Source organism: Aulonocara sp. 'chitande type north' Nkhata Bay, linkage group LG18 (genome assembly GCF_057382095.1).
Source record: "Aulonocara sp. 'chitande type north' Nkhata Bay isolate Kocher_YH1m ecotype deep benthic linkage group LG18, A_spYH_male_GT1.1, whole genome shotgun sequence".
NCBI classification, from domain to species: Eukaryota; Metazoa; Chordata; class Actinopteri; order Cichliformes; family Cichlidae; genus Aulonocara; species Aulonocara sp. 'chitande type north' Nkhata Bay.
The window spans coordinates 37,984,277-38,006,404 of NC_141361.1; the positions used below are offsets into that span (position 1 = coordinate 37,984,277).

Here is a 22,128-nt window from a genome sequence, read left to right on the forward strand (position 1 = left end):
CCTCATGTCATTACACTCCTACCGCTCGCTTCAGTTTTCTTCACAAAGATTATGCATTAACTATTACTCTTTGTAACTATTACTCTTTGTAACTATTACTCTCTGTAACTATTACTCTCTGTAGAGTCTTTAGTGGTACTGTGGCTCAGTCTTTACCTCCTGAATCAGTGACCTCCTGGTCCCTTGGCTATGGTATGGTCAATGACAAATCGCCTTCTTCCATGTAAACTATGCACAGGGCCGACTGCTGTCATCTGCTAGCAAGGAGGGTATTTTGTTTTGTCATCTTTGTGAAATCTCCTAATCATATTTTTTTAGAAGAAAAAAAATAATTAGAGCAATTAAAATGCAAACAGGTCTACTCACTTCTGTACACAGAGAAATACAAGTTACAGCAAACAATACAAGCAAAAAATAACTTTTGTCCAGTAAACTGGAAGCATTCAGACATAAATATTTCATCAGGTTGGCTACTTCTTCTCTAATATGACTAAACAGAAATCGCCAAAATAAGCCAGATGAAAAGAGCAGTGATTCAGTCAGCGAGCAGCTTGCCCCACATTTGTGCAACACCTCATTTTGCTGTGTCGGTGCAGTGGATGGAAGAGGGTGAAGTTTCTGAGCCACAACCAGACTTCTGGCTCTCCACAATACTTCAGACAGACTGTAAAACTTATTTGATGTTAAACTATTGGTTACCTGATGGGTTTATACAGTAATAAAAAGATTTGCATAATGCCAACCCTTTAGCCTTCGCGTATGGGGGATGAAATTTCACCTTGCCATTAAAATTAGTATGAGCTGCCAACAGAAAAGAATCCATTAGGCCTTTACTACATTTGGCCTTCATTGGTTCGTTAGTAGTTAATAGGTGGTCTGCATTTTTAATCATTATTAGATTACGATTATTAACATTTTATGCATCAGGAGGACACAAGATGTCCTGTATCTGTTATCTGGTAGCTGTCAGACATCACACACACACACACACACACACACACACACACACACACACACACACACACACACACACACACACTCAAAAATGTGCAATTTACATGAAATGATTAGAAGACAGTGAAAATTAGTATTCACTAGGTTTTGATTCTGTTCCGTCCCATCCCATTCCAACACACACATTTACACATGAAGACACACACTGAGTGGTAGCCGACACAGAGATAGCAACCTGCTGAGAACACACATAATTTATTAGCAAGAATCTAATCACAGACTCAAATGAGTTCCAATGGAACTCATTAAGACGGCTGATGAAGGGCACAGACAATAAGAGAGCATGTGGTGAAGTAGATAGATAGATAGATAGATAGATAGATAGATAGATAGATAGATAGATAGATAGATAGATAGATAGATAGATAGATAGATAGAAAGAACTCCCTTTTTTCTCTTTTTAAAGTGCAGTAATAAGAAAATGTTATTTTCAGGAAAATTTAGTTTGATTTTCTTTCAGCTGCAGCAGGTAATGGTCCAAGTGTGTGTGACCTGGAGACTCTGCAGGAAGTATAATTTTCTGGAATTCAATGCAGAGTGATGTCATAAGGTAGATACACATATTCAAATGGTGTGACTCTTGAGTTTGCAAGCATAAAAGCTCGTGTATTCATAATTACGAGCAAGCGGGAGACTGATGCTTTCTGTCGCCGCGATGCAACATCTGCTCACACGGTGTCAGCTGCTTTGTGAAAAAGCAGACTGCAGAGCCCTCCTGGCAGTGTTATTTTCCAAGTCATCTAAGGATAAAATGATTTAGAAAAAAACATTCATTGCATCTACTATAAGCAATGAAGCTATTTCCTCGCAAACATCTACACCTGAAGGCAGCAGAGTCTTATTGTACGCACACCAGCCCAGCAGGGAGTCCACCTCATGTAGCAGCACACACACACCCGTCCACCTTTCACCACCAGCAGTGTAAATTGAGGGACGCCGTAATCAGTGGTGTGACTCGGTTGGTAAGTGACGGCATCGATTGTTTGGGATTGAAGAGTCAGTCTTAATACTAGCTGGTTTCAGGAGTGGAGTAGTGTCAGGGTGGGGGACGCCAGAGAGACAAGAGAGCCTTTTGTAACGAAGATGGATGGACAAGATGGATGGAGGGAAAACTGCTCTCCACTCTCATTTGGAAACAACCCGTTTCAATCAAAAGACACCGTGGTTTAGAGACTTGTGATTTAACTGTTGAGTCCCTAGCCGAGGCTAGAATTAAAGCTTGAAAAGTGTTGTACCTTTACAATGGAACTGAGCTCAAAGGTTTTCAGGGTGTTGTGCCCTTGAGGGAGCTCAGTAGTTTTCCAGTTTGGGGATTATAAAGAAAAATAAATCAAATGCAATGGCTAATTTCAGATACAAAGTAAGATGAAGTACGTGGCTTCCTAGATCTTAATTTCTAAATGTGCATGACGACAAACATAGGCACACAAAAAAGACCTAAGTGTAGAAAAGTTTTTGATCTTGCTTGATACAAAAAAGTAGCTGCAATGCATTTGTTGTCAAATTAACCAGTAGCACAAAAGAACACAGTTTTACTCGAATTATTCTAAATTCAATTTGTGGTCATTCAGTTAGCGTTTATTGGATTAGTCTGTATTTATGAAGCAGCGATTGTAGTCAGAGAGGGATTAGCACCAAATGTGGAAGGTAATCTGCCATATACAGTGCTATTTTAGTATTGGGGGGAGCATGCAACATCCATGATAATCTATGTGGGTATCTTAACATTACACAAAACTAGAGGAGCAGAAAAACATGCCCGTCTTGTCTCAGCCTTCCATCAGATTTTCAAGACACTTTGTCATTGCTTTTCAGCCCTGCGGGTGGTCTTTGTTTGTCCTTCAAGCTTGGGTCCTCTACAAGAGGCCTGGGAGCTTAGGGTCTTGCACTGTATCTTAGCTGTTCCTAGAACTGCACTCATCTGTGGTCAAACAGTTGAAAGAGGGGAAAGATGATCAAGACGGCAGGGGTAAAGTTGCCAGAAAGCTGAATATCACATCTGCAAGACAGCTACACGTACCTGGATATCTGGCAGGCAAGCAGCAAATATGGCGAAGATGAAGATACTTACAGAAGACAAGAAAGGTTCTGAGAAGCCAGCTAAATGGTAGGAATAAGATCCAATATAATACCCAGCTGAAATAATAAGCTGACCACAGGAGGAGTTGGATGTCACTGGTGTCAAGACACAAAAACTCCTCTTAACCCAAGGTCCAGCACCCTGAAGCTCTATGAGCAATGGAAGGAGGTTGGGTTAGGATTAATGCATGACAGAGTCCCACAATGCAGGATGAAACACAGAGCATCCATGAATACATCAGGAAGATGTCCCACTGAGATGAGCTGCTCAAAAAATGCCTCAGGCAGCTGCAGACAGATGGTGATGATGACTAGGAGGAGGAACTATCAACCAAACCAGTGCATGGGATGTAGCATTGACAGAAAGAGCTGACATCAAGAAATCCTAACAGTTGCTAGAAAATTCCAGCACTAAAGAACACAGAGGGTCTGATCATGGGAGCATAACAGCCCCCAGGACCAGATTCATAGAGGCAGCATTGTACCACAGCCAACATGACCCAAGTTGCAGACTGTATAGAGACAATCCATCAGGATGTACTCTGTGACAATGGATACTGAAATGAACAACCAAACGGATGGAATAGTGCAGAGGAACATCTGCCCCACATATGGACTACAAGCCAACAAGTCCCGATGGGAGACACCACCAAAGGTGCTTGAGAACAACAGGGCTAAGGTCCTCTGGGACTTTGAGTTCCACAGACATCCAGCTGCTGACCAATCAACCACACTTAGTGCTGCTTTGCAAGGAGCAGAAGACTGCAGTTGTGATCGATGTGGGAATCCCAACAGACAGCAACATCAGAAAGAAGGAACATTAAAAATACAGAAGTACCAAAGACGGAAGGAACAACTGGATCCAGATGCGGAAGAGAAGATGTCCAAAGTGTACCCAGAGGCAATAGGTCCCAGTAGTAATTAGAAGCTGTAACCTTCAAACTGGAAGAGCAGTTCCAACAGATTCCAGACGCAACATCAGTGATCTCTGCAGAAAGGGCAGTCCTAGGAGCAGCTAACATACTGGACCCTCAAACTCGCAGGTCTCTGGTGGAGGACGTGAAGACTTGAGCTTAAAGATTTCACACACACCACCCCCCAGGCTGTGAGAGGGAGATTTTTGAGAGAGAAAGACAGAGAGAGAGAGAGAGAGAAATCTCTTCATTTATTCATTTATACTGTTTTAGCAATTAACTAACTGTACCAAATATGTATGTAAACTGAGTGTTTTTGTGGACTTTCAGACACATAGTGTCTTTCACATTTACTTAAAAACACTAATTATGATTTTGTCACTGCAGACTTGTTTGTGTCTCCATGTTCGCGGGTGTCTCAGGAGTGCTGGCTGCCAGGCTGCATTCAGTCATTTCACACTCTGCAAGTCTCCTGGGGGTACACTGGGGAAACAAACACACACAGTACATTCATACAAATGAAAACCTGAGATTTTATCATAGTCACAAACTGGGACTTGCAAGTAAGTCAGCTACACACAGATAATTATCATGTTGTTTCTTTGTGCATGCTGTATTCAGAAAGAAATGTCCACCCAGCGCTCAGCACTAACAGATAGAAATAGATCTTATTCCATTCCCTCCCTTCTTGGCTAAAACATTGAAATTATATTGCGGATTGATAATAGCAGCTTACCCTTAGCTACATGTTGATGCAGAATTACACAATATAATGATATTTTTGGAATTAGACAAGAAGAAGAAATCCCCCAAACATTTTTCTACTCCTCAAACTTTGTGAAAACATTAAACAACAAAGAGCAAAACCAACATTCACCAAAAGTCAAGCAAAAAGTACATGACTTCTTTGAGAGGGGCCATCTCCAAGTTGAGATCTGAGACAAAAATCCGACCTCAAAATAGCTACCAGTCGTGCACAGCAGGCATGCTTTAATCTAAGTTGGCTAATTTGTTTTTTCCTTCTAGCAAGGTGGAAAAGAGTTCAGGCGCCGCTGAGAAGCCTTTCATGCCCGAGTGCTTAAATTAGAAGAGATCCATTTTATTTATAGAGACCCGTTTAGTGTAAATGTTAGATGTGCTCAGTTTGATTCGGTTTAATTACAATGCAGACATTCGGTCTAGAGGAGGTTTTGGTGGGTAGGACAGGTGGAGGCTGCTACCTCGGGTTATATAGTCAAGTGTAAAGTGGGATAGCAGCAGTTTGAGGTATTTCTGCCAATGTTGTGCACTGCAGAAATATCTCTGCCCAGTACTGTGGTTGTGAGGCACATTCGGTTTAATTTACAGCACAAGTGTGTCTTTTATTTGTCAGTGCATTTTTCAAGGTGGGGTAAAAGTTAATCCAGATTGTTTGAAGAAGCAGAGGTCACTCCGCAGATATTAGCAGTATTAGATCAACGGAAGCATTCCTCGTTAAAGAAGACAGAGCCAACCGGGTGAATTTATCCAAACCAGTTCACTATTCTTTTAACTAGTAGCTACTGTAGCTGTTAAAAGAGAGCAGTACATAAGTCTTAATCGTACATAGTTGATTAAGATTTTCATTTAGGCAGCAATTTTACATGTTTTTCATATAAAAATTATTTGGCTTTGAATGTATGTACAAACAAAATCTTTCCTGGTTTATTTTCTTGATTATCACACACGTTGCATTTTACAGCTCAGCTACTTGTTAAACTGAAATTATCTGTAATCCCAAAATGCCATTTGGAGAAGTACTACCCAGTAAGTCAAATGTGATTTGGTGGTCAGTCGTGGCTTACAGTAGATGTTGATGCAGTTTGTCACCAACCTGTTCCCGGGTTGGCAGTTTGATTCCCATTAAACTGGCAGTCAAGACTGAATTACAGTTAAAATTCATAACAACAGTAACCTCAAAGTGCTTTGTACTGCAACATAAAGCCTATAATATTAACCCTATAATATATATAAACCCTATAATATTAGAGAGCAAAAAAACAGTGACTTAATGGCTTGCACTATTGGGTCAGCATGACACCAAAAGGTCTTTAGCGAGCACAAAAAAAATTAAATTCCTTTCCTGATTTTATAGTGACCCAAAGAAGAGAAGCCAATTACAAAAAAAAATGACTTTTCTTCACAGTCCTTGCTAGCAATCAGTGTTTTGGACCATCTCAAGGTTTTTCAGGGGACTTTCAGAACAACCTGACCAAAATTAATTGCAGTCATGCAGAAGTAATGAATGCACAACTCACTTTTAGCATAGAAACAGGCCCCACAAAACACTACTTTGACCCCACATTAGAGCTGGGCGATATGAGATTTTTTCATATCACGATATGTTTTTTTCATTTCAGGCGATAACGATATCTATCACGATATGAGCCAAATACCTATATTTGTAAGATTTAAATGTGCCGTTGCTCACAAGTAAAATGTGAAATAATCAGCAGCTTGTTTTTATTTAAATTAGTGCTGTCAAGAGATAAAAAAAAAATAGAGATTAATTAATTATGATTTTTAATTAATTGATCTAATTAATCTCTTTTTTAATCTCACCTAAAAATAGCTGAGGAAAGCCCTCAACTTATTGTGGCAGACCAAAAGACTGATATAACAAAGAAAGTGACTTTATAAAGTCATTTATTGTTTAACAAACGTTAAACAGATGCAACCATTTACATACTGTTGTATTCTTTTGTAAAATAAGTGGAAAAATAAATACAAATAAAATCAAATAAATTAAGTGCTGCAAGTTAGCACATCAGAGTTGCTCTTTTCTGAGCAATACAGCACTGAAATTCCTCTGCTTCAGATAATGAAAAATAAAACTGACATTGCAGTGCTGCAAGTTAGCACATCAAAGTATTCTTCCATCACAAAAAAAAGTGCTGAACATCAAGCAATCTATTCTAGTAGGCTACAAATGACACAGCAGCTATGCTGACCACATGTGTCTCATTTCTTCTTCCTCAGCCAGTCGCTAAGACACACCAGCCTGGTAACATTTTCTGGAAGCAAGGCTGCCCTTTTCTTTTGCACTATGTGGCCTGCAAGGCTAAAGAGTCTCTCACAGGGTACAGAGGTAGCTGGGGAGGCCAGGTACTTTTGTGCTAGGACTGACAGCTTTTCATAGACTCCTGAGTGAGCATACCACCACTGCAGGGGACAGTCATCAATACTGATGCTGGGTTCTGCTCTGTAGCGCTGCAGCTCTCCAGACTCAATTCCATCTTCTGAGTCAGAGTCAGACCCCAGAAGGAGTTCGCTCCTCCTCTTCTTCTGAGCTGGTCCATCATCCTCTGTGGAGGGCTGGAGACTATCTGCTCTTCTGGGCTCTGCTGCCTGGAGCATATTCTCCAGAATGGTCCACACCTGAATGAATGAATGAATGAATGAATGAATGAATGAATGAATGAATGTGATTAAAACTAAGTGCTTTTTTTTTATTTTATTTAATCTTGTAAAGAACTTTGTGTTCCATATAATAAATAAAAGTTTGATTTGATAATGAATTGGACTCATTAGTCCAGCTTAACCTTATTGTCCTACCTGTTCCCTCTTTTCTCTTGGAAGACATTTCAAATCCTTAAACCGTGGATCCAATGCTGTGGCCACCTCGAACCATATCTCGTTGCCATTAGCTCGTCGTGCTGCCAGATCCTTCTGGAAGGCATTCTTGAACTTCACCACGTAGGCAGGATCATCATCAGTAATGTCCATGACACGGTACAGATGGCGAAAAGCAGGCAGCACTACAGAGCAAGAGACGTAGGCCTCACCACCCAGCAGCTCTGTCACATACCTGCAGAGGTGGAGAGGTTTGCTAAATAAACCTAGCTGGATTCATTTAAATCAAAGTGTAACTGATTTCCAATTTAATTGTCCTTAAAAGTTCCTTGTTATGTTCATTAATTTTGATTTTACACATGTAACAGTAGTTTATATAATTAAAATGGGAAGGTGTTTATTTGAACTTACTTGCATGGTTCAAGCAGGAGCTCCAGCCTCTGCAGTTTCGCCCACTCAGCTTCGATTGGCAAGACCAACCTGTGGTTCTGTTGGTCCAACGTAGCCTGGACAGCCTCTCGGTTACATAGGAGGCGTGAGACCATTGCGAGAGTCGAGTTCCACCTGGTGGGTACATCCTGTATAAGTTGATCGCTCTTCTTTCCGAGTGCTACTTGTTGTTGGTTAAGTTCTGTGGTACTCGCAGGGCTTTGTTTAAAATGACCAACAATCTTGCGGCACTTTGCCAGTACACCGACAAAACCACTGCTATCGAGACATACCGTGATGGTCCTCTGGAGAATGTGAGCATTGCAGGCGATGTGCTCATATGGAAGTGCTCTCATAGCAGCCAGCATGTTTGCTGCGCTGTCTGTGCCAATGGTGGATATCTTGTTTTCAATACCCCAGTCATTTGCTACCTTGAGGAACTGTTCGGCGCATTTATCAGCAAAGTGCCTGGTTTCTGTTCTCATGACGGTCAGTGCAAATGAGTTGAGGTTCCACTCACTATCAATAAAGTGTCCAGTCACCCCAAAATAGCTGTGGTTGCCAGCTGAGGTCCAGTGATCTCCGGTTATAGCAACACAGTTGGGAGAATCCTCCGCCAAAATCTCAAGTTTGTTTTTCTTTTCGCCGTCGTACATTTTGCTGATTTTGGTCGTTACTGTAGTCCTGCACGGCGGCTTGTATGACGGGTCATTGGACGCAATTTGCAACACCTCTGTCAATCCTTCGTCCTCTACTATATTTATCGGCCTACAGTTCATCGCTATCCACTTGGCAATAACATTAGTCAGCCTGTCGGTCGCAGACTTGCTCATACGAGGGGTATTCTCTAGTTTTGTTTGGCGAAAAGCTTTGCTCTGGCTTGCTATATTGCTAACGTCTTCACTGCTAGCTGTTGCTGCACTCGCGGCTGGGTGCTTTGCGTTGAGGTGATAGGCCAAACTTGAGCTGCTTCGGTGGTAAGCAAACTCCTTCTTACATCTAGGCAGACCACTTTACCTTTGTCAATGGTGCCGTCGGGGCGTTTATGAAATACAAATTTCCCGTTCATTGGGCCAACAACTCTCAGATGCGCCTCCATATCCACACTGTAAGCTAATCACCACTTCTCACCTTGACCTCACGACGTGACTCCACCCCCAACAAGTCAAGCACAAGGAGCCCAGCACATAAAAACGGATTTTATAACATAGCAACTCTCATACAAAATCAATGACGTCAAGAGATTAAAAATTAGATTAACGAGATTAAAAAACATAACGCGCCAAATAGCATTGTAATTAATTAATCGCAATTAACGCGATAATTTGACACCCCTAATTTAAATATTTATTTCCCATAATAAGTTCAACAGGGTAGATGTACTTAAGGAACATGAGACTTTTTCAGATAAATAAAGGCAAATATTGCAAACTACACAAAAGGCAGCCGCTAAAGCGTTTAAGTTTCAAAATAGAACAAACAAAACAGACTAAATTGTCAATTCCACTTAGAAACAAAATATTAATTCTAAAAATAAATCTTAGTTTGTTTTACAGAAGAACAGACAAAACTGACTAACTTTTGTCAATATCAAATAAAGTCAAAGGAGCTTGCAAAGAAAGCCTCGGTGGGAAAAAGTAAACAAAGCTGGGGCATAGAAGCAGATCAGAGTCGTATGTGTGGACGGACAGTAACTGTGTGTATATGTAAGCATTTAAACACTGCAGAGAGTAGAATTAACAGTAACAGTATTGTAGAAATTCATTTCACCGAAACAATAACGTGGCGCACAGTGTGACGCATGCACCAGTTTATTGTATTTCCAGACTTGCTTTCGGCACAATTTACAGTGCACGCTACTCTGTTTTTTGTCAGACTTGAAATAGCCGAAATACCTTCAAACTACGGAACTTCTATGGCTCTTCCGTTCGACAATCTCTCCGGCGTTGGAACCATCATCTGTTTTCTCTTCGGTCACGCTCGGTTGATTTTTCTAGTCGGCACACTCATTTCCTCCATTACCCGCTGGCTGCTTCCCAAACAAACACACGTGCGGCTTGGCACTTGTGCTGTACGTAACAAGTCACGCGACGTGACGCTGCGGCTGTGATTGGTTCGGCTCTGCGCTGCTTAATTTGGATTGGCTGACCTTTTTTTTATTTTTTTATTTTTTTTTTTTTATTTTAAGAGGACAAGAGCGGCGAGGTCTATCGCGATAGCTTAATTTCTCTATCGAGTAAAAGTTATATCGCGATACATATCGTTATCGTTCTATCGCCCAGCTCTACCCCACATATAGAAACCATTATTTTACCTAGACATTAGATACTGAATGAATGAAGATTATTGAATGTATGTACTGAAGGAGTCCTCACATTATTACCAGAGAAACATATCAAGGTGTGTTTCTGAGATTTTTAGTGCCAAACGCAGTAACCATAAGTTTGTCGAAATTTTAGAGGTTGCCCAGGCCTGCCTGTAATTTAACTAATCGATTTGTGTCATCTGAGGTATGCTAACCAGCAGTTCAGCTGTTAACAAGCCTCTGTCCTCCACAGACATGAGCCACTATTTAACTATTTAGATCACAATAAAGTGCTAATCTGGCTGCATGTCATCGCTCTAAATTTGCCTTGGGAATGTACAAAACGTCTACATGTTATCCTGCTCTTTCCATCGTGCTCTTTATCTTTGTTGCTGTCATATTGGTCACCCCCTTATCTCTCTCACTCTCTCCCTCATTTTCATTTCTCTTTCTCTTTGTACAGCAATGGAAAAAGTGATTAGCACACTTAAACGGCATGAGAGACACCCAGAGCCTCTGGGTGAATTGTTCCGCCATAATTTCTTTGTTAATTGCTTCTCTGGGGAGGCATGAGAGTAAAAGAAGCCCACGGGTAACTAAGTCTACCACACTTACACACTGGCCTGCTTTGGGGAGACAGTCATTTCCACTCCACGTAACGCTCCTCCCCCTGCCTATTAACTTGTTCCTCCTCCCTCTTTTTTTGTTTTGGAGACCTGCCTGGGATTCCCATTAACCTTGCCACCACTTTTCCATTTTCGTCTTTCCTCACGTGCACGTTACACATCTGTTTCAAATCTTTTCTTGCTTTAAAATACTCCTTATCTCATTTCTACACTACAGTGATTTTTTTTTTGCCCTAGTACTTTACACTGTCTTCCACCTTCCTTCCTGCTTTGTTATTCCCACCGTCTTTACCATCACATCCCACCTTGACAGCGAAATGTACATTAAAGCCTGCCCGCATCCTCTCGTCTCTGACTTATAGTACTTGATAGATAAAGTGTCTATAGGCATGCGAGACAGCCATCAGGAAGAAAATGAAATGCCACGAGGCGGCAGGCATCATTTCTGTTTCTGGCTTGCGGTGCATGATGTACCTTGTTTCCCAGACTGAGAGCAAATGGAAGTTTTAAAAATGAAAACCACTTGCTTTATGTGATCCTGCTTTGATGTTTCTACTAGAATGCTTGTAGCTCTGTTTAAAATGATACACTCTGCTATGTAAGTCAATAGCACTAAGCTTGAAAATGTATTGTGAGTTGAAAATGTGTAGATCGAACTTCCTCCGTCATTTCTGCTACACTTTAAAATGCACGTGTGGGATTTTGTGAGTTGAGTAGCTGGTTCGGTTTCAGCAGAGGATGAGGTCAGGTTGTCTTGTTCTTCAGCTTTTATTCCATGTCGTCTTTTGTTACTCTTTTTTTACAACCCTCTGTAGCCACAGCTGTAACACAAGCACTGCAGTGAAGCTTTTTCCTCAATATTGCGCTTGTTAACTTTGGTTGGAGAAATGTTACTGATTTCAAACTGGAAAGCTACTGTTCACCATTACAGGTCATTCTTGTTGCTTACACATTGTTGCTTATCTGAAAAAGAAACAAAAAAGTAGTCACCAACACTTCTTATAATCCAGAGCTGGACAAAGTCTTCGACCAGGATGTGTCTCAAAACTCATACACAAAGCTGTGTCATATCTACAGTAGCTTGCAAAAGTATTCGGCCCCCTTGAACTTATCCACATTTTGTCACATTACAGCCACAAACATGAATCAATTCCACGTGAAAGACCAACACAAAGTGGTGCACACGTGAGAAGTGGAACGAAAATCATACATGATTCCACAATTTGTTACAAATAAATAACTGCAAAGTGGGGTGTGCGTAATTATTCAGCCCCCTTTGGTCTGAGTGCAGTCAGTTGTCCATAGACGTTGCCTGATGAGTGCTAATGACTAAATAGATGCACCTGTGTGTAATCTAATGTCAGTACAAATACAGCTGCTCTGTGACGGCCTCAGAGGTTGTCTAAGAGAATATTGGGAGCAACAACACCATGAAGTCCAAAGAACACACCAGACATGTCAGGGATAAAGTTATTGAGACATTTAAAGCAGGCTTAGGCTACAAAAAGATTTCCCAAGCCTTGAACATCCCTCGGAGCACTGTTCAAGTCATCATTCAGAAAGGGAAGGAGTATGGCACAACTGTAAACCTACCAAGACAAGGCCGTCCACCTAAACTCACAGGCCGAACAAGGAGAGCGCTGATCAGAAATGCAGCCAAGAGGCCCATGGGGACTCTGGACGAGCTGCAGAGATCTACAGCTCAGGTGGGGGAATCTGTCCATAGGACAACTATTAGTCGTGCACTGCACAAAGTTGGCCTTTATGGAAGAGTGGCAAGAAGAAAGCCATTGTTAACAGAAAACCATAAGAAGTCCCGTTTGCAGTTTGCCACAAGCCATGTGGGGACACAGCAAACATGTGGAAGAAGCTGCTCTGGTCAGATGAGACCAAAATGGAACTTTTTGGCCAAAATGCAAAACACTATGTGTGGCAGAAAACTAACACTGCACATCACTCTGAACACACCATCCCCACTGTCAGATATGGTGGTGGCAGCATCATGCTCTGGGGCTGCTTCTCTTCAGCAGGGACGGGGAAGCTGGTCAGAGTTGATGGAAGATGGATGGAACCAAATACAGGGCAACCTTGGAAGAAAACCTCTTGGAGTCTGCAAAAGACTTGAGACTGGGGCGGAGCTTCACCTTCCAGCAGGACAACGACCCTAAACACAAAGCCAGGGCAACAATGGAACGGTTTAAAACAAAACATATCCGTGTGTTAGAACGGCCCAGTCAAAGTCCAGATCTAAATCCAATCCAGAATCTGTGGCAAGATCTGAAAACTGCTGTTCACAAACGCTGTCCATCTAATCTGACTGAGCTGGAGCTGTTTAGCAAAGAAGGATGAGCAAGGAGACAGACCTTAAAAGACTGGCAGCTGTAATTGCAGCAAAAGGTGGTTCTACAAAGTATTGACTCAGGGGGCTGAATAATTACGCACACGCACATGTTTGGAATCATGTATGATTTTCGTTCCACTTCTCACGTGTGCACCACTTTGTGTTGGTCTTTCACGTGGAATTCCAATAAAAGTGATTCATGTTTGTGGCTGTAATGTGACAAAATGTGGAAAAGTTCAAGGGGGCCGAATACTTTTGCAAGCCACAGTATATCTAAGATTAGTTCATAAAAGAGATAATATAACAAAGGAGGTTTGGATAGATGGATGGGTCAAAGAGGTGCCTGACAGCCAAGATCACTGTTACAATGTTTGAAAAACCATAAAAATATTTGAAATATTTTTATGGTTTTTCAAACATTGTAACAGTTTCTGCTGACTTAAGAGGAGTTTCAGCTTCAAAGTTTTCTGCATTATGTATGCACACGTTTCCATGCAGTTAAATAAAAGGGCTCTTCTGACATGTATTGAGGAAATGCAGAAAGTGATCCTACCTCTGGAAGGTGTGCAGGTATCTGCATTTCCCAGGCATTGCATGGATCAGTAGGTAGGAGTGAGTCTAAAATTCTTAGAGGACTGTAATAGAAGACTTCCAGGTGCTTGGAATATGTAGGAACAGTCTTGACTAAACTGAGCTGGATTTTTTTTAAATAGCTTTCAAATGGAGCACTTGTACATTTGTGAATGACCAAGCAGTTATTAAAGATACTTTTCACCATTCATCGAGGGACAGAGTGATAAATTCTATTCCATTCTTAGTCTAAAGCTGTGAAATGACTAAAATGCAGAAGTTCCATATATTTCTGAATATGCAGGTACAGTATACATTGGATGTGATTTCAAGGGTCAGTATGGACAAAATACTTGAAGCCCTGAGAGCTTTAAACCCAATCATTATTAGAGGGGTTAGGGAATCAGTATGAACTGGCAATTGTATTACCGCTAAAATGACCTTCCATTTAGAAACACCGCTTCTGCCCCTTCAAGTAAGGCAATTACCCTGAAAGAGCTCTGACCAATGGCAGGAGATGGCAGGCAGTTATTGTGGGCTCCCACCTGTGAATAAGTGTGAATAGAAAGGCAGCTGAAAAACAGCAAGGGCACTCAGTCAAACTTCCACATGCAGATGAAAGGTTACATCGGAAGAGTTTTCCAGAGTGTCTTATTCTCTAAAGATTCAGCATTTAGCAAGAGTGGCATGGAGATTCTTTTGGACGATGTTAGGCATTAGTGCATTTTCACACTTCAAAAGATCAAGAACAAAAAGAGTAACCCGTGGGGTTAAAGGATGGCAGCTCGCTGGTGCACATGCCCGAGAGTAAGTTGTCATAACTCCTAGCTCTAGCATTTATAAAGAATGCATGTAATCTAAATGACAGGGTTGCTGTGGTGATAACCTTCCCTGGTTTGCGTCTTTGCAAAGTAAATTTTAATATGTTCAAATCAGAGACCTTTTAATTATCCAGGTATGTACACAGCAAATAGGTGACCTTTGGTGAGTGTTACTGTTATTTAGTTAGATGGCTGTGACCTTTACTGGCAACAGAGAGAGAGGGGCTCTGTGCATGGATACTGAGGGGAGGTTTAAGAAAAAACAATTCACACATTTAGTTTTAAGAAATGAGATTCTGTTTAATAAAGATTCTCACAACAGACTCAGAAAAAAAACACATATCATCATTCAGTTGTTTACGCTCCCACCTAGACCAAAACCATTTGCATATATTAATTCAAACCACATGTGTGACTGTATGCAGTAACAGCTTTTGGAAAGACTCAGCTTTTCTCACAAAAAACATTCTCACAAAACATTTCTTTCATAAATAACTGGAACTAAACGCAGACTGACTCTGAAGGTTTCTTAGTTCTTAGTGGGACCAATCAGGCAGAAGTAATGAGACTGGTCCTGGTACCATAATGATAATAAATTATTTTTGAAAGGTATCCAAGTCGTACACTATAACTGTCTCTTGATCTTTTTTCTTTTTTTTTACACAATATTTACACTAGAACCCTGCAATGATGTTGCTGCCTATGTGAAGTTTCTCTGGTGGAAGTTGGAAAAGCACCAAAGCTGAGCTCCATAAAGAGCTCTGCATATTGTCAATACACTATACAGTATGAGCAAACATATTGGTCCCTCTAAACATTACACCTACAGGAGCTTTCATGAAACCCGGGTGTAAATCCATAGACATTAATATGTAGTCGGTCTCTCCTTTGCAGTTATAGGAGCGTGTGCTCGTCTGAGAAAGCTTTTTACAAGATTTTGAAGAGTTTCTATGGGATTTTCTGTCCGTTCAACTAGAAAAGCATTTGTGAGGTCAGACACTGATGTTCTCCCTTCTAGTTCATCCCAAAAGTGTTCGAGGTCAGAGCTCTCTGTGGGCCAGTCAAGTTCTTTCACACCAAACTCATACAACCATGCCTTTATGGGCATTGCTTTGTGCACAGGGGGACAGTTCCCCAAACAGTTCCCACAAAGCTGGAAGAATATAAATGTCAAAATGTCTGGGCATGAGCTAAAGTCTTAAGATTTCCCTTAAGTGGAACTAAGAGGCCCAGGCCAATCCCAGAAAAACAACACCACAGCATTATCGCTCCTCCACCAAACTTTACAGTTAGCACAGTGCAATCAGACAGGTACTGTTCTCCTGGTAGTTGCCAAACCCATACTCATCCATCAGACTGGCAGATGGAGAATCATGGTCCTTTTTTGTCCATGTATTGTACAACACACTAAACCACCCACGTGGCATTTGATGCAACGATTATACAAGACTAAATGTAAAAATCTCGCAGAAACCATAAAGTCACGACTCTGAGGGATCCGTGAAAACCGCTGCACAAGCTTGCACTATTCCTGAACCTGCTGCAATTCTTTGGCAGTCTTCACTTTGGTATTGTCCCTGAATGACCCAAATAACAAAGCTTTGATCACTCTGCTGGTTAACCTTTGAGGCTGATGATCTCTCATACACCCAGAAGCTTATCTCTGAGCCCCAGAGGAGCAGCTTGATTCACACGTCCACTGAGAATTCATCACTGCAGGTGCAAACGACTAAATATATACATATGCTAAGTGCTCAGAAGCTAATGTTTGTTGCAGACTTGAAGAACAGAACAGCGCTGTGCTATAATGAAGTTAGCTTTCTGCATATTGTATATGTGTATCAGTATTTGGGGAGCAGGAACTGTGGCCCAGGAACCAGAGCTACATGTATGATCCCAACTTCATTTACATGATATGCCTCAGAGGTCCTCTAAAGAAAACAGAATATAATTATTTCAAAAATGTATTTATCCATTATGTTATATTTTTACATAATCAGCACATTTCCAACACAATAAGGTATTTGAATGCGTAATGAGAGCCATTGTTATTGCTTTCTGCAGATTAAACACTCTACTTCTTCTTAAACTGCGATTAAAGTTTGTTCAAAGCATGGATGCTTTTGCCAAGTACATTTTGAGCAGTACTCATTTACGATGCTATATTTCAGAAGAAAACGCTCATCGACAGTTAGGTTATGTTTTAATGTGCAGGCAGAGATTTTTATTGGGATTAGTGGCTCCTTACTCCATAGCTTGTCCTTCTACAGACTTAAGGATATTGAAATATTAGTGTGTTTTTATGTATAGGTGCACATTTGGCTGTCTGCATTCTTCATGCTCTGACTCCCTGGCCCAATACGATGTGAAAAATTAAAGAATGCAACCTTTAAACTGCCTAAAGTTCATTTCATCACCGTACCCAGACATTCAGACAGGACCAGAAATGACGGTGTGGCAGCACCTTGTCACCGATGGCCCTGCTTGCATCTGATGTTCACCTTTTTAATCTGAAGGCCTTGAAGAGGCACACACTCACACACACTCTGAAGCAAAGACATGTAATCAGTTTATATGAATGCAAAAGTGCGTGTTTCCCAGACAAATGTGTATTTGCATATGCAGGGTTTTCTTCTCTTTCTCGCATTCATCCATTCCTCATCTTCAAACGTACACATAGGTGCACACACACATGCTCCGTTCCTCTGGGAGAGTGGAGTAAATCAGTGAGTGGATTTTCAGTGAGTCATAGTGACAGGACAGACAGGACAGATAGATGAGGAGGAGAAGATGAAAACTGAAAATGGATTTTCGAAGTCCAAGCATGTACACCACCTCCTGCTTTCTGCCTTGCATCTATGTGTGCATGGTGTGTATAAGATCTCTATGTGTGTGCATGCTCTGCGAATGGCAGAAGTGCTGGCCTGATAAGAGGTGAGTGTAATGAAGCATTACACACACCGTGTCGGTCAGCACACGTATGTGTTTAGTGTATGGTGTATGTGTAAGACAGCACATAAGTATTTACCTAATTCAAAGCTGAGCATACAGTATGCACAGGAACCCACATGTCACATATTTTTCCCCCTCTTACTGTCTCTGTCGTGTTTCGTCTTCCTTGCTCAGTCATTCTTCTCTCTCTCACACACAGTCACACAAGCTACAGGTGTCACAGAGCCCAGCCGACTCCGACAGGGCTCCGAAACTGTCTGTCAGCCAGCTCTTCTCCTTCTATACTGAACCACAATGACAGCTGCATCATTACTGCTATAGGAGGCTGTGTGCGGCTAGGCCTGAAGATGTTCTCACGTGTGTGCTAGTGGGCCTAGTTGTCAGGGTGTGTAGTCATTACCATGCTGACGTCCATCTGCTTCGCCCTACAAAGTGGAAAGTTTCTGACCAACTTCCCAAGATTTGTAATAGAGCGCTCTCCTGCAGGGCTTTCATCTCTGCACAAATTGGAGTGTGTGTGATGGAGAGAGGGACAGAAAGAGAGAGACAATTGATTGGTGACTGACGGGAAAGAAATGTACGAGAAAGAGGACGAGCCCTCCAATGACGGTGAGGTGGAAAAGATCATAAAAAGAACCAAGAACAGGAAGGCAAGAGACACAATGTGCAGAACAGAATAGGAATGAAAATGAGTCAAACTAATGATGGAGAGACAACAACAAATGACTATGGTTTGACAAAACGTTAGAAAAGAAAGGTCGTGGCTGAAGTTGTGAGCTTGAGGAGGGTTCAAAATCATTCAGACATAAGAATTGTATTGCTTTGAGGGCAGACAGATAGACCACTTGATAGGGAGAATTTTCAGCTCTCTTGAAAATGGCAGAAATGGACAGACAATTCCAAGACTGTGGAGCTGAAACCACTCTGCAGAGATACTTGAATGCAGAGGCTGCCCTGCACAAGCTAACAGCTCCATAGGTCGTACGTGCACGCTGTTCCTGTGATGTAGACTTACACTTTAAAGTTAAGCAATTTGTAGAAATTGTAAGAATAAGTGCATGGAAAATGTGCGCTGATGTCATCACGTCTGGGTTACAGAAGCTACAATGGCAATAAAAACCCCACAAAAAACGACTGAGTCATCTAACATTTGTTTAAGGTTGTGAAAGGTCCTTTTTATACCAAACGTAACGAGAATCATTCGTTATAATAAAATATCATTTAAATTTTATTTGTTTTATAGCAACAGAAAGACACTGGAATGTGATCATTTTCCAACCCTAACCTGATGGTTTTCAGCCCAAAAAACATTTTTTTGTGATGTTCATGTGCCGGTTCCATAATGCATCAGAAATGTACTGATAACAAGTCAGATCAGCCTTCTCTGCTTCAGTCATAGTTCTTTTATTTTAGTTCTTTAGACGAGCCGACGTTTCACATTTTCATTCAACCCCAGGACAGTTTTCCACTTTGACTCGGTCCATTTTAAATCCAATGGCTCAGAAAAGAAAGAGTTGTTTCTGGCTCATGTTTGTATCTGGCTTTATTGATGATTATTGATTGATTTTCAGGCCTGTGCCTTCTACACAGTTTTCTCCAGATTCTCACAGTGTTTTGATAGTATGTATTGCAGCTGATGAGACAGTTTCTTTGTAGATTGGTGAAGCTCCGCCCACCATTAGGTCTGAGAAACTGCCTCTCTAAGATGCAGTTTTCATACCAATCATGTTACTGACCTATTATCTGCAAAATGCTTCTCCAGACATTTTTTTTAAGTAACACTTCATTTTTCCAGCATTTTGTTGACATTCTCTACTTTTTTGAGTTGTTGCTGCAGTGAAATTTAAAATGAGCTAACACGGTATTTTCTCACTTTGTGATGAAATTGTGGGCAAATTATTGCATTCTGTTCATTTATTTACATTTTACGCAATATTTTCAGCATAGGGGTCGTATATAGTCTGCTGCTGTTGCCCTTTTTTGAAGGTAAAGTTATTACTTTAAATGTACGTTTGAAATGTACATGTATATGTTTGGCTGTGTGAAGTATTACGCTTGATCTTTGTCACTCTCAACACGTCAGCTTACTTGGTAGCTTGAGACAAATGACTGGCATGTTATGACAGCTGTTTACAGTAGCGAGCAGGCTTAATGCAGTGATATTTCACAGCTGCGGCACTTACCATAATACATCAGCCACGCTGTCATACTGCCTCTGAGTTGCAATTTCTTTTTCTTAGTGACCTTATCACAACACTAATATTTGAGGCAAAACTTAGATTTGTATAGAAAATGTTAAGGAATCGCAGGGCCTATGGGCTATGGGGCCTGTTATTGTACTAGTGCAATATATATATTGTTGCTGTCAGTGTCCTGTTTTGGCCTTTCCTCATGTGGTCACAGAGGATGCAAACACAACACCAAAGGTTAAATGTTGTTTAACGTGCCAGAATGAAATCCCACGTTCACATAGAGCCACTGATTCTAGATCTTTCACGCAAGTTCAAGAATGAATCAGCAGACAGCTTTGTCAACCAAATCAAATATTAATGATCATACTTTTTAGAAAACGATCAGCTTGCCTTTTTCCCTCAATTTTTGTTTTTCTTTGTGAGGGTCCAGGAAAATGAGTGACAGCACTGCACACACACACACACACACACACACACACACACACACACACACACACACACACACACACACACACCAACCTTCAGGAAAAGTGGAAACAAATTGAGGCAGTTCATTCAGTGGCATCAGCTGTGTGTTTTGCATTCATTGCATAAATACGTATTCTGAGACTCAGCACTACACTAAATGACTTGTTCGGGGTGGCTGTTGTGACAGACGGTTTCATGGCTTGTCAGCGTACGTCGGGTCAGTCGGCCAATTTCCTGACACGGAGCAGCTTAATACAGACAGGTCATCATCTCTCTCGCCCTCTCTGCTTGTTCTCTATCTGCTCCTCCATCACCCACATCAGTCTATTTCCTTTCATTAGTCCTGGCTCGCTTTCTCGCCATCGTGGCACATCCAAATAGTCTCCCTCTCCCCGTTACAATTTCTCGCCCTAAGCCTTCATTCCATCCATCTCTCTTTGGTAATGCATCGAAAGTGACTCTCCCCTCCCTCCCTCCCTCCCTCCCTCTCTCCTATGCATCTGTCCACACTAGTGTGTCTAAAAGGCTCGCGGTGGTGTGCTGTGCCAAGGCGAGTGCACAGATTTGGATAACCGCTGTCTGGAGATATGTCTAAGATAACAGCTATAGTCACTCACTCCTGGTTTGCCTGCCAACCATGTGTGTATAAATGTGCATGTGCGTGCTCGAGATAACCCCAGAGGCTCTTGCTCCTGTTCCAGCCAACAGTAGTTTACAGCTGATAGTGACAGCCAGGAAATTTAACGCATCACAAAAGTGGACACCTTGAAAAGTCGATATACTGCACAGGGGAAAATATATAGAATTTGATAAAAGTTTGACTACTAGTCAAGGGAAATACAGAAAATGAAAACAGATTACAGTATGTGATGAAATATGAAGGTTCGTGGACTCCTCACAAACTGCCCAGTACTGAGTTTCATCCTGTACTGCAGGGCACGGCGGCTGTTTGCTCGTTTTGATTCCCTAGCGGGGATGCCACAGCCTCTCATCGAACGGCAGTCCATGTTTATTCAGATGTTTTCGCTCCTCTGAACACCTTGGCTTTTAGTGCATCTCTACCTGGAGTACCTCTTTTTCTATCTCATCTCACACATGCTCAGTTGGATTTCTGCCATGTGACTGGAGATACCACAGATATGGGCTGATTTGACTGTCAATGCTAGTCATGTGGAATCAAGTAGTAAAAGCTTTCAAGGGCCAATTGAACTGAGTCGCCAAGTTTTTTACCCTCCAGTTTTCTAGAGAGGCCACCAAAACCCAGCATTCGCTTCCATCATCCAGCTGTGTCGGCAGGTGGCGTGATAGATGCAGCTATTCCTCAAGTACACAGGTGATTACCAAATTAGGTGTGTGCTTACTAAACCACTGCCAGATCCCAGCGTCCTCTCATCAAATTCATGCTCAACACCTGCCCTTTACAAACGCCGGCATTCCACTGAAGGCAATCAAAGAGCTACAAATGTGTTGTGCAGACAAACGGGGCATATCTTGTTACTACAAGTGGCTGTGCAATCAATACCAGTGGTCCTTTCAGTCATTCTCATGGAGCAGTGATGGCCAGATTACTATTTGTATGACTTCCATATATGGGGTCCAATTTGTGCAAATATAATAAAATAAACATAATAGTTTTCAAAGAAATAGTATCACAAAAATGTCTCCTGTGTAAACTATTTATCCGTTACTCTGAGACGTTGTCTTTCAAAGGCTTTCTGTTTTCCAGGTAACATTCGAGCATAGAAACACTGTCCACAGTGCAACAATCGGTGTGGATGTCCAGCATATTAATCTTGTCTTTGCTTTGTCCTCAGACTTCTTTGCTT

General features: G+C 41.5%; 2 protein-coding genes across 8 annotated transcripts in view; one reads left to right on the forward strand and one right to left on the reverse strand.

Annotated features, from left to right (window-relative positions):
• Positions 1-22,128, forward strand: part of astn1 (astrotactin 1) — a 485,289-nt gene that overhangs the window by 366,798 nt on the left and 96,363 nt on the right. The gene's annotated exons all lie outside the window — the stretch shown is intronic.
• LOC147309135 (E3 SUMO-protein ligase ZBED1-like) lies at positions 6,655-8,806 on the reverse strand. Its single transcript, XM_086271516.1, has 3 exons — positions 8,010-8,806; positions 7,581-7,833; positions 6,655-7,403 (listed from the first exon to the last, which is right to left on the reverse strand). The coding sequence occupies exons 1-3, from the start codon at positions 8,804-8,806 to the stop codon at positions 6,987-6,989; spliced, it is 1,467 nt and encodes a 488-aa protein (XP_086127642.1). The 3' UTR covers positions 6,655-6,986.

What these genes read in the sequence shown, in the direction of transcription:
- LOC147309135 (XM_086271516.1), bottom strand. Translation starts at nt 8,806, where the DNA reads ATGAACTGTAGGCCGATAAATATAGTAGAGGACGAAGGATTGACAGAG. An exon ending in CTCCTGCTTGAACCATGCAA is followed by an intron (nt 7,834 to 8,009) that starts GTAAGTTCAAAT and finishes CCACCTCTGCAG; the next exon opens with GTATGTGACAGAGCTGCTGG. An exon ending in CAAGAGAAAAGAGGGAACAG is followed by an intron (nt 7,404 to 7,580) that starts GTAGGACAATAA and finishes TCATTCATTCAG; the next exon opens with GTGTGGACCATTCTGGAGAA.